The sequence below is a fragment of the Callospermophilus lateralis genome, chromosome 7, assembly GCF_048772815.1.
Source record: "Callospermophilus lateralis isolate mCalLat2 chromosome 7, mCalLat2.hap1, whole genome shotgun sequence".
Classification (NCBI taxonomy): Eukaryota; Metazoa; Chordata; class Mammalia; order Rodentia; family Sciuridae; genus Callospermophilus; species Callospermophilus lateralis.
Window position 1 is genome coordinate 87,811,271 of NC_135311.1, and position 12,466 is coordinate 87,823,736.

Below are 12,466 nucleotides of genomic sequence, written 5' to 3' on the forward strand. Positions count from 1 at the left end.
AACTTAGAGCATTATATTCTCCACCATACAACCAATCATGTGATCATACTTTATATAATATGTTCTCTTATCATTTATGTGTGTTAAGTTTATCTAGCTGGACTTAATTATTTGGGAACTATGGGCACATTTTACATTTCTTTTTTTTCTCTCAGTGATTAGCACAGTGCTACATATGCAGTTGGTGTTTAATAAATGCAATAAATTGATGCTTTGAAATGCAGATTTGTAAAAGAGTTTCATCAATCTAGATTTTTGAGAATATGAATTTCCAGACTTATCATTCTAATTATGTGTCCAATGAAGATAAAAAGATGATAACTAAATTAGCTGAAGAGTTGATGAGATAGTAGAGGTGATATAAATGTAGTTGAATTCTTTTCAGACCACAAAAATCAATAAGGATGAATTTCTAACTCATTCGAAAATATAGGAGTTAAGCTTCACGTGGCCAGATTCCATAAGCCTAGGTTTCACTTATCTCCCCTTTTTGTTGTTAATAGTAATGTTTTCTGAAAAGGTTGTAACCCAAACCAAAAATATTTTAAAATATTTGCTCTAAAATGTATTGGGAATTTTTCTAAGATTTACTGAATGAAAAATCTTCAGTTAGTTTGTCCTAATGACTATATAAGATTGGGGTAGCCAAAATAACATCAATGACATAATGTATTCCTTGGCTAGGCCATACTGGGTGGCAAACTGTTCATTCTGTGTATTGGAACTTTTGGAGTTGTAGTAATGATTTTAGGGCATGAGGGCATCATTTATCTGTGATTTATTAATTACAACCCTCATAATTTAAAAGAATAAACATTGTATTTTTGGAAACAAATGCGCTTATTGCACTTATCAAGGCAGATCTATTCAGTTTAAAAAAGAAACCAAATTACTTAGAATTCAAAAAATTCCAAACCACACTGGCAATTACCAATAACCTTCAAATACCTCCACTGTAATCTCCTTTGGGGCTACCGGCCACTTGTGTTCAAATTTTTCTTTCACAGTTTGCTCCGTGTTAGCAGTTGGATTTGAATTCTCAACACGTACTCCGTGGCTTGGCTTACCCACCAGATTTTGAACAGATTTTACCATATTCTTTAAATCCTCTGGGTAAGGAGTTGGGTATCGTTTTAGGTTTATTTCAACCTAGAAGTTTATAAAAAGAAATTTAACAAAAAATAATTTCAGCAAGCATGCTCACAAAGCTACTCCATTTTATGTGCAGTAGTACAACCAAATGCAATACAGTGAGTGTTGAGCTGCTTGAGAAAATGCTCCAGCATAGAACATATAGCGTTCTTCTCACATTCAATCTCATGGGACTTCCCCACTCCTTCCTACCCTTCTAGATAATAAATAGTTTTTGGATTATATCCTATCTTTAGACCTACCTAGATGACTGGGATAGCAGTAGGTCAAACACTTAAGTGATTGGTAATCTCTGAAAAAATTTAATCAAGTTATTACCAGCTACTATCATACTTTAGAGACTGTTCTCTATATTAATTATCTATAAATAATAATAATTATATTAAGTGACATCTTTGGAGTATCAATGCAGGCAATGGAAAGAGACCCCAAAAGATTTACAAGTAGAGATGTATGTCCAAATATGGGGAGCTGACAATATCTTCTGCCCAAATATGCATTCGCCCAAATATATATTTAGCATGTTACATCAAAAGGTAGGCTAGTAATTCTTTTTAATCCTTAAGGAAAACATGCTTTGGCTTTCCAATTTAGTTTTTAACCAAAAAAAGTAACATGCTTCTTACAATGAAGAGAAATTAAAAACTTAAGACTATTTTCTAAATTATTTTAAGTAAGTATGTAAATTCTGACTTATGTTTATCTGTATATTTATTTCCATTTTAATACATTTTGGGTATCAACCTGACCTTCAGGACATAAATTAATGACTATTCTTAATGATAAATTATTTCATAGAGATATCCTACAATAAGAGTACTTATTATAAGGTATTTAAAATTAGAATAAATGGAAGTTTTCTATTTTTCATTAAGAGGGAGTGGAGAAGAAACACCAGAGAGATTTACTTGGCCTGGCTTGTTCAACAATCTTGCCTTTAGAATCTGAGTAGAATCAACTTTGCAAAATGAAATGGTTTATGTGATCGTGGTGAGTTATGTGTCTGTGGAAAGTGCCTGTGTGAGGGTTGGGGTGGGAGGAGAGAAGGTGGAAGAGAAGCTGAAGGCAGAGGACAGAGTGGGACATAGAAGGAAAAGGAGAAGGAGGGAGAGCCCCCTCACCCAAGTCTCTCATGGAATGTAGGAGCTATGATGGTGGCACAGATCTGAGGATTATGAATAGGAATTCAAACGCTTTTGCTCATCTGCAGTTTTAGCGAATCCACCAACTGTGTTATTCTTCATAGTATTTTGTCTTCCTTGTGGCTCATTTTCCTAATCAAATACTGTGATTGGAATTCATTAGATGATTGCTGACATGCCTTTCAATGTTAAAAATATGAAATTACTTGTCCAATACACATTAGGAAAGCAGATGAAAAATAAGTTAATTTTGCTGGAGTGTTTAAGTGTAGTTTAATCTTGTACACTCCCTAATAAATAAGAATGAAATTAATAATATATAGAAATACAGTCATAATAACCCAAGACAAAGTTAAACTTTAGAGAAAAAACTGTAAGTTGTTAGAATATAATATTAATACACCCCGGGGTAATTAATTTGTAATGCATTCTTTAAAAAACACAAAAACAATGATATTCATGCTAGACAAAGTGCATTGGGATGCATGCATTCATGGATCTGCTGTTTGGATTAGTATAAGGAATGTGAATTATGAATTAAATCTAATTTTTAAATTATATTGTTGAACTTGTTTAAAAGTACTAGACATCAAAGGGCTAAAAGTCAAAAAACTACATTTTCTAAAAGAAGAGTAAATTGTAGAATGGTATGACTATCATGCCAATTAAGAATATCTTTTTATTTTTAATAACCAATGGTATATGAATGAAAAATATTCTAAAGTAGGGCATTAAATTAAAATTCTATGCAACTTAAAAAATTCTCAACACTAAAATTACACATAAATTGAATCAAAGGTAAAAGAAATGTGGATGTTCTTCCTTAATTGAATTAAATACTTCATTGAATAATGTAATTTAGTTTTTATACATGCTATGTCCCATATGACACAATTAGATGACTATGTACTAAGGGCCATGCTGCTAATAATTTTTGGTTAATTTATAAGCAAGTTAATGTGATAGTTTGGTCAGATCACCTGAATATGGATGGGCATTTTATTTCCATGAAAATATTTGAATATAAAAACAGATTTACCATGAAGTTAATGAAGCTTAAGCTCTGGGGCCAATCACTTTTAGATGTCTCTTCTGAAACTTTGTAAGTGGCCCTATTTATGTATTTGCATGGTCATTTTAAATACCTTTTTTTTCCTTAAAGAAGCCTGTTCTCAAGTTATGGATAAAGTCTCATAAAACTTGGATTTGTTTTTCCTAGAAAATAAATTTCTTGCCTGTTTACTAGCAGAACTTACTGAACCTGGAGTCAGGAGGCATAACTTAAGCCACACATTTAATACCAACTAGCTATCAGCTGCTAATCATTTTGTTTCTCAAATCATGTGAATTGGGGATGATAATAGTTTTTCCACATATTTGGATTAACTTAGAGCTAAAATGAGATAAATATGGCAATTCCTTGGAAGTGTATAAGTTTTGCAGAGATTAAACATTATTTCTAATAACAGATACTACTAAGTATTTTAAAAATATGATTCCTTTGGTAATCTAGATTCTATACTACATATATAACCATAATAAATGTAAATGTCTCAATCTTTTTTTTTATATTGTATGTAGCAACAGTTACCATTTATTCAGCATCTGTCATGTGCCTGTCACTAGGCTAAATGTTTTATAGGGATATTTAATTTCTAATTAATTATTGATATAATACAAAATAGTATTTATAATTAATTCTACAGGTATAATTCTGAATTATTTATATCCTAAATAATAAATTCTTATTTATTAGTTATAGAATGAATTATTAATAATTTTATCTCATTTAAATTTTAAAATTCATTAGTGCAGCTGTTTCCACTATATAAGAAGAAAGCTGGGGCTTGGACAATATAAGTAACCTGTCAAAGGTTATAGTCAAACTCAGGTTTTTCTAATGCACTCTTTATGCTGACCAGTGCTACGTAGAGATATTCATGAGAATAGGTGCAGCATATAATTGTATAACCTTGTATAAGAAATACTATAAGTCTAAACAGTGAATTTTACTTAATTAAATAACAAGATAGCTTTTTTAAAATGGAGGCTAAGTAAATACTTTCTAATTTCTTTTAAAAATGAATCTATATTTTATAATTCTATTCCATTTTCAAGCTCTACAAACTTATTTATGCTTTGTTATGGACTGTTTTGCTTTTTCACTTTTCAACTGCATGTGGTACTTCAGAAAAGAATAAACATGGCCATATTAGTAGTTCAGTAATTCTCAAATATAAAAACAGTTTCTGGGCTGAGTGTGGTGGCGCACACCTGTAATCCCAGAGGCTTGGGAGGTAGAGGCAGGAGGATTGTGAGTTCAAAGCCAGTCTCAGCAATTTAGCAAGTCGCTAAGCAACTCTGTGAGACACTGTCTTTAAATAAAATATAAAATAGGGCTGGGGATGTGGCTCAGTGGTCAAGTGCCCCTGAGTTCAATCCCTGGTACTCCTCCCCCACCAAAAAAACAGTTTCTGTATATTTCTAAATATATAGGCTAGAAATATTTCCTTATTCTAATATAGCATGAAAAAGAAATAATTTCATTTCTTATACAGATAGGTGGGATAATCTATTAATTGTATCTTATAAAATATTAAATTTATCACTCACTATAAAGTATTTGCTCATGTAAAATATACATTTTATTAAATGCAATATTTTTACTAAAATACTATTTTATTTTCATTTTGGAAAATAGAAATGTTTCACAGCATTCTGTGCTTCTCAAATCTAAATAAAGTGCAGTAAATGCAAATAGCAGCTGCAAGATGTTGGAGACCTCAAAAATTTAGCAATGAAGAAATAATTAATAATTTGGACACTGAATTTATAAAGAACTGTTTCTCATATATTATATTATACTTAGATAATATAATATATTTCATATAATGATCAAATTATAATTTGATTTGAGATTGTAAATTCCAGTAAGAGAAACAATAGTGCTTTGATCACTAATATAAATATCATCTTATTCTAGGAATTAATCAGAATATTTTACAAAGAAAGGAAACATACCGTTTTAGTCAGGAAAATGCATTCTTAGCTTGTCTTATATTGTAGAAAGAATATAAGACACAGAATAAGAATCTAGTCCATTACATGTGGATGGGAAATGCAGTGTTCTTTCATATCTCATTAAGACAAGTTTTCTGCCCATTAATCTCTTATATACCCATCCCACTAATATATGCCCCATCCCATCACCCAGTCTTCTCTTACAGGAATTCATATCATCTGAGTCTTCAAAATTGTAGGAAATTGATGCTTTTCAACAAATGTCTATCTTTGTGCTTAAAGTCCACTCTCAGCAAATCTCAGTTTACACTCCTGCTATTTTAGGAATCAAGTTTTGGCTATTTAACTTTCCCTAGAATTGACATTATAAAAATGCGCATATGTAGGGAGGACAATTTATATTGCATTGATAGTGTCATCAACATTCTGCCCAACTATTGGTATTCCCACACTTTAAAGAGCCTTTAAAATAAAAAATGTAAATAAAAATGAAGCACCCAACTCAAAACCATGCCAGATACCCCACCAATAGGCACCTCATGTTGGTGTTCCCTCCCCTCTGACTCAGTCCTCTTCCCACCCCAATGCCAATGTCAATAAGCAAACACTTAAATAGGGATCAAACATTGGCAATTTGAAAGTCCTATGTGATCAACATTTCTTTTCCCAAATCATGCAGAACATACCCCATAAACCACTGTTCCAAGGTTGCCTCTACATGGGGGAATTCTCCTATCCCAAAAACCTAGGCCTACCTGTCTGCCACTTAGAGAGGGAAGAGTGGTAGATTGTGCTGCAACTGGCAATGGAGTACACATGCTCCTTTCCTGCTGGAGGCCACTTATACAACCCCATGCCAGCTGTGGGTCATTCTGGGGGACGGGCATATCTTGGATCTGCTGATCACACCTGGCCCATGGTGTGCAGCAATCGCCAGACAGTCTGGCAGGTTGGAGAGTAATCCCACGCTGGCCCCTTTCCCAGGGGGCTTGGCAGGAGAGATCCTGTGGGAGAAGGAATCTCCATTTTCTGGGAGAAAGAGGAGCACTGTAGCAATACTTTTACTTTATCATTTTCTACTTTTGATTTTTTTTATTTAACTCTGGGTAATGCATTTAAAATGACTATCATTAAAATAAGTTTTAAATTCATGAAATAAAACAGTACCAGGATCATATGAAGCTAAATGGTCACCATTTCTTCACACAATAAAGCATTCATACTACACTATAGACACTCTAAGTAGGGCATTATACTCTAGTCCATTTTTAAGTTGATGGCATAGGTCAATGGTTCCTTTTCACATTTCAAGAAAATTAAAGGTAAAATGGTGCTAAATTTAGTATACATGTAATGAACCAGAGAAGTGTAATTAATTTAGTGTGAGATTTAAATATATCCATTCATCATATTTCCATGATGATTTATTTAGAAGTTTGTTTGTGCTCTAATTTGTCCAATGGCCGGTGGCATTGGAGATATTCAAATTAGTCAAAGTCAAGTAGTTAGAGATTTTGGGGAAACATTGTTTTACCAAAATATGAACCAATTATATGTAAATAAACATAAGAACAAACCATTCTAAAGTATAATGAACCTACTCTGATTATAAACAAATCTAATCAGGTAACACACAAACAGGGCTTCTAAATAATTGCTTGCATTTACTATATTTTATGTTTTCATTGACACATATACCAGAGTATATTAAATGCACTTTTTTTTTCTTGAATCCTCTGGATATAGAGTTTTAAGAAGAAGCATGTAGTTTTTGACAATTCAATGAAATACAAACATGAATAAGGGGTCCAATATAGAATGCATCATCCATTAGCTCTAGATTTAACATGAAATCCTTAAAGAGGAACTGAATGTTCCAGAATTTGGTTGGTTTCTTTCTTTTTATGTTAGCATATTTTTTTTAGGAATTTACAAGTTAAAAAAAAATGTTTCATTGGTTGTTAGATGGTACTAACCAACCACCCAGAAAGAAACATTTTTTAAAACACAAATCTTTAACAAAAAATATCATTTTTGATTGGAAATCCATCTTGGTTTCTCCATAATACTATAAGTATGCCTTGTTGGTAAACACTCAGTTACCTTAGTAATTCTTATAAGCTTCTAGAAATAATAGCTAAATAAATAATGCTTAGAAAATATGGGAAGGAGGGGACAGAAAACACGTCACACAATCTGGATTTATTAATAGGATGCATATACAATTACTTAGGGAATTAGACACTAAGAATGAGAGCTGTTAGTATTCATGATGGAAAAAGTGCACAAATAATATTTAAAAATTAATGAGAGATTCAAGATGTTGCCATGAGAATAACATGAAAATCACGTGTTAATAAAATATAAATAAATTCTGATGATATTTAAAGTTTTATTTATTTATTTTACTTTGTAAAGAAAAGATATTTATTTAGCTCATCATTTTGGAGATCCCAAAACGTAACACCAATATCTTCACAGCTCTGGTTAAAATTCTAAATAACGGAAAAACACAGATTTTAAAATTCAACCACATTACGTGATTTACATTAGTCCCAATATGGATTTTTTAAAAAATATACTTTGAAGTAGGAAAAAATTTTTGAAGTTATTTTCCATAGAAACATCACTTGCCATTAGATACTCATCTCCTTTAAAATGTTAAATTTAATTAATTTAACACTTAATTTAAAATGTTAAATTAAAATGTTAATTTAAAACTTTAATAAAATTGACAAATTTTTCTCAAACATATCTGGGACAGAAACTTTAGGAGATTTAATGTCCCTGTAGCATGCTAATCAGTTAGTCCTTTCATAAATGTGAATTTTATGCTCATACAGTCTGCACAATGCCTTGCTCAGTGATGAAAAGAAAATCATTGCAGTGTGTCAGAAGAAATAAGAGTGCTTAGTGGAAGTCCATCACTTGGACTTCTTTTTTTTAAAAAACTTTCAGCTTGAATCTCTCCTGCCTTACTGTTCTGTAAGATGGCTTGGGTGGCATATCAAACTTCCTCAGTCAGAACGGGGACATCAGTCTTCTTCTGAAGCACATTAGTGCTTCCAAACTATCAGGCTGCTGTAATGAAAGGTACCGCCATGGGACTTGAAGAAGCATCTGACCTTCCAGCAGAGGTCACTCAATTTATCCTACAATCTATCTGAATAATCACAATGGAAAAACTGAAAGATGGAGAAGAGAGAAACAAAAGCTAAAAGGTTCACCTTAACTTTCCCAGCGTTTTCATCGTCTTCTTTTTTTTCCTCAAATTCAAAGGCAACGGTCATGCGTTGTTGTCTCTGCTCTTCCCACAGTGTAGGGTTAAAGCTGTCACTGTCTGACTGGAAATCTACAGTTAGATTCCAAAGTATTATTGCTTTTTTCAAAACAGAGTGTTATTAATAGAGTTTAACTACTATGCAAAAAAAACTGGTGACAACTACAAATGAATGCAAAAATAATTACAGGAAAGAAGAAAGCTAGAGAGAGAAGGAACTTGAGGAAGGGAAAAGACAGGAGGAAAGAAAGAGAAAGAAGGAGTAAAATTTCCTTGATATTTGTCACATGGTCTTTTAACATCTAACTCAAGTATAGATTGATTGCTTAAGTATACATTAATTACTCAAGGACATTGGGAAGTTGTCTAATGTAGGGAATGGGCTCCCCAGAGGACAACAGTAATAAGACAGAGAGCTGGATAAAATACTCTACCCAATCTCTTTTATCCTCACAGGAGTATAACAGTAGTACTAATACATTCTTATTTTCTTAATGATGAAACTACAGCTGAGTTTTAAGATGCTTGCTTCAATCATGCACCTTCTCTGTGATGAACTCAGGATTTTATTCCATATAGTTGTGATTACACAGCTCCTACCCACAATCACTAAACACGCATTGGGATGTTATTTTTCAATGAAAGGTTCAACATAAGAACAATTTTGCAATACAGTGCCCATGATTGCAACTTTGTTCTTTGGTGTGTTTGGGAAGGGGCAATGTTTTTGAGGTAGAGAACAAGTAGAAAATTTAGTCTTTAACACTAAGGTTTCGGTTAGTTTAAATATGTCTCAAATTTACAGGAAACATGGTTTATAAATCTCTAATTCACATCAGAATATTGGCTAATAGTAATATTTCTTCACAAGAAAATTCAATTAAAGTACTCAGCATAGGCTACATTCTTTACCAAAGGATAGCTTTTATCTTGTATTTCTTTGTTGTAAGAGATTCTAAAGATTCATTTATTACACTGCTGTCTGACAAACCAAAAGGTCACTTGATTGGATTTCAAGAAAACTTTACAATTAGCAACTTTCTTTCCTCAAAAGAAACAAAAATAATAGAACCCAAAATAATAAACCAAGGAGGCAAATGATTCACTTAGATTTGAAAGTCAAAACACTAAAGCCATTTGTGATAATTTTCTCTCAAAATAAGAAATACATGAGCAAATGGTTTATTTTACATGTTGTTCTCATTCAGGTGGATTGGGTGGATTGAATCCATGGCTAAAGTAAAGAGGGTTTACTCCTACAAGAATCACTGTTACTCTATGACTATAGAAAATGTTCATACCAGCATGTGCTAGATTTCAAATAGTAAACATTTAAAAATTTTTATGAAAAATGTGAAATTTAATTATTGAGAAAGTTTAAAGTTTTTTAAAAAATGGTTTTTCATAGTTGCTGACTTTTTTTGGGGGGAAACTAAACTGGAAAAAGAAAAATAATGATCATAATTTTTAAGTTTTCTCTCCATGGTTAACTAATAACATGACATTTTGGGTGCCTAAGATCACTGAAGTAAATGTTTAAACTGTGTTCATGCAGTAAGTGAACACTGGAAATGAATTAGCCCTTTGAACCTTCCTTAGGTTCTGATAGCTCTCAGCTCATTGCAATTGCTGGATACCACTTTGGTTAACTAGCCCTGTGTCTTGTTGCCAAGAGAAGTGGTGTCTACATGCCAACATTATTTTCATGTAAGATATAAAGAGGAAGAGTTTAGTATTTGGAATCTTAAAAATAGTATAGTGTAGAGACTCATGCTTAAACTTCCAAATGATATATTTGTCTTTTATAATTATCTTTATTAGCTTGCTCATATGCCAATCCTCCTGGATAGAGAGCAGAATGAAAATAGCCCTTTTAATCCATCATTATAAATACAGAACACATTTCTATGGACAATTTTTACCTTCATCACCACGAGGTTGCTGGGGAAACATATAGTTAGTCAATACTCTTTGCTTTGTTTCTGGATGGGCTTCCGTTTGTAAAGGGATAAGAGCTTTGGACTGGAAGCAGAAAACACATAAATTAGATGAAAAACATTGAAAATCTGAATAATATTTATTTTATATAAGATAATGGTCAATAGTCTGACCTCACTAAGATGAATGAAAATTGAAAGAAAAGTGAGTGAAAATGGAAATAAAGTATACCATAAATAAGACTATTGCCGAGAAATATTTTCAAATTCTAACATTTTTGTAATGAAGTTTTCTTCTTCATTAGTATACATTTTTATAAAACTTACCAAAACCTATTCAGCTAAGAAATGTCAGTTTTAATGCTGATGAGACCAAAATGTGTTAAACTGTTTCAACTTTAGTAAGTTTTTAGTGTAGTCCTACATGCCTATTCATTTTCATAGAGAGTTGCCCTGGAAAGAAATGGAATTTGCTATAAAGTTCATCCTATGCAAGGTCATCTATGCAATTAGTTAGATTAAAACATAAACATTCATTTATTAAGCATTAAGAAATACTTTTGCAACCCAAAAGAAAAGGTCCACACATAAATAAGCAACTATACATGTGTCTGATGTATCAAGATATATTTATGGTCACAGTTTGTTTTCTATCATTAATTTTATTTTAAAAATAACTATTTATGAATGGCTTTCAGGTCTCACATATTATGTATCAGAAATATATTGAAAATGTTCATATTATTAATGTATTGAAAATCTGCTTATTCTGTGATAATTATTAATAGGAGCGAAGCATAAAGGGGATCTGACATACCAGCTTTTCTCATGAAACAGTCGGCAATACATTAAATCAGTGTTCAAAATAAAAGTTAAATGATGCAGTCACTGTTTTGTTCCTTCTTGCACAATAATAATAAATCATGATATTAAGTGTGTTTATTTGCAATATGAGACTGCAAAATAGACTGCTTCATTAGCATAGTTCATATTGACTCCAGAGAGGATTTATTTATGTTATATTGATACTGTAAAAAAAAATCTATAGTTTATTGATAAGATCTGAATTTGAAAGACAATCTAATTTTACTCAATCAATGAAAGCAAGTGCTGTAGTGACTGTAGAAATACAAACATTATTCTTACATTTACATTTTACATTTTGTAGAAGATATTTTTAATTTTCATGTAATAGCTAGGAATATGAACAATCCATTTGTCAGTAGATATTCTTTTATGCTCAAGAAAAAAGTGATAAATTAAATATAAGATGGCTTGCTTTCATTTAATCATTTGTATTTGGGCATGAGTGTTTAGAAGCACAAAGAAAAAGAGGGATAAACTATGTCAATATTATCCACAACCATTTTTTTTTGTTGGCAAATCAGTTGTCTCCAATTGTTCCTTGATATTTTCCAATTAATAAAATTATTCATAATACTCAATTACTGATTCAATTATAATCTATTTTCATGAACATAAAAATTAATAATAAAACATTTTCACAGAAAATACTGACAATAGTTGCTGAAAGATACTAGTAAGTTTCTTGAATAAAGTTTTAAAATTAAATTGATTATAATTAAAAGCATAAGAAGAAAAGGGAACATAGAGGATAAGAAATCCCTCTTGTGGGGATTGTGGTAATGGTTTCTTATTCTTTATGCTCAGAGATATAATTAAAATACATTCTCTAAGGACATATGTGTACCACCAGGAGTTAAGAAGCTATAAAAATGATCTTTTTATGTTTAGATCTCTGACAATGAAGTAGATATTAAGCATAAGTATTTAAAACACAGAGATGGTAGTATAGTACTGTTCTGTCTATGGCAATATTTGTACTGCTACCTTTAGAAAAATCTTTTCAGGAGATAAAGAATCTTTATTTTGTATTAACTGTCAAAGATATCAATGGGGAAAAGTAATTCAAA

At 31.6% G+C, this 12,466-nt stretch overlaps 1 protein-coding gene across 2 annotated transcripts in view; it reads right to left on the reverse strand.

Moving 5' to 3' along the window:
• Lrrc7 (leucine rich repeat containing 7) overlaps positions 1-12,466 on the reverse strand; it is a 403,609-nt gene that overhangs the window by 86,604 nt on the left and 304,539 nt on the right. For both annotated transcript variants that reach the window (XM_076862304.2, XM_076862303.2), the window contains exons 14-17: positions 10,518-10,617; positions 8,543-8,667; positions 6,071-6,319; positions 949-1,149 (exon numbers count right to left, since the gene is read on the reverse strand). In XM_076862304.2, the coding sequence (XP_076718419.2) occupies positions 949-1,149; positions 6,071-6,319; positions 8,543-8,667; positions 10,518-10,617 (675 nt within the window). The remainder of the gene's footprint in view (positions 1-948; positions 1,150-6,070; positions 6,320-8,542; positions 8,668-10,517; positions 10,618-12,466) is intronic.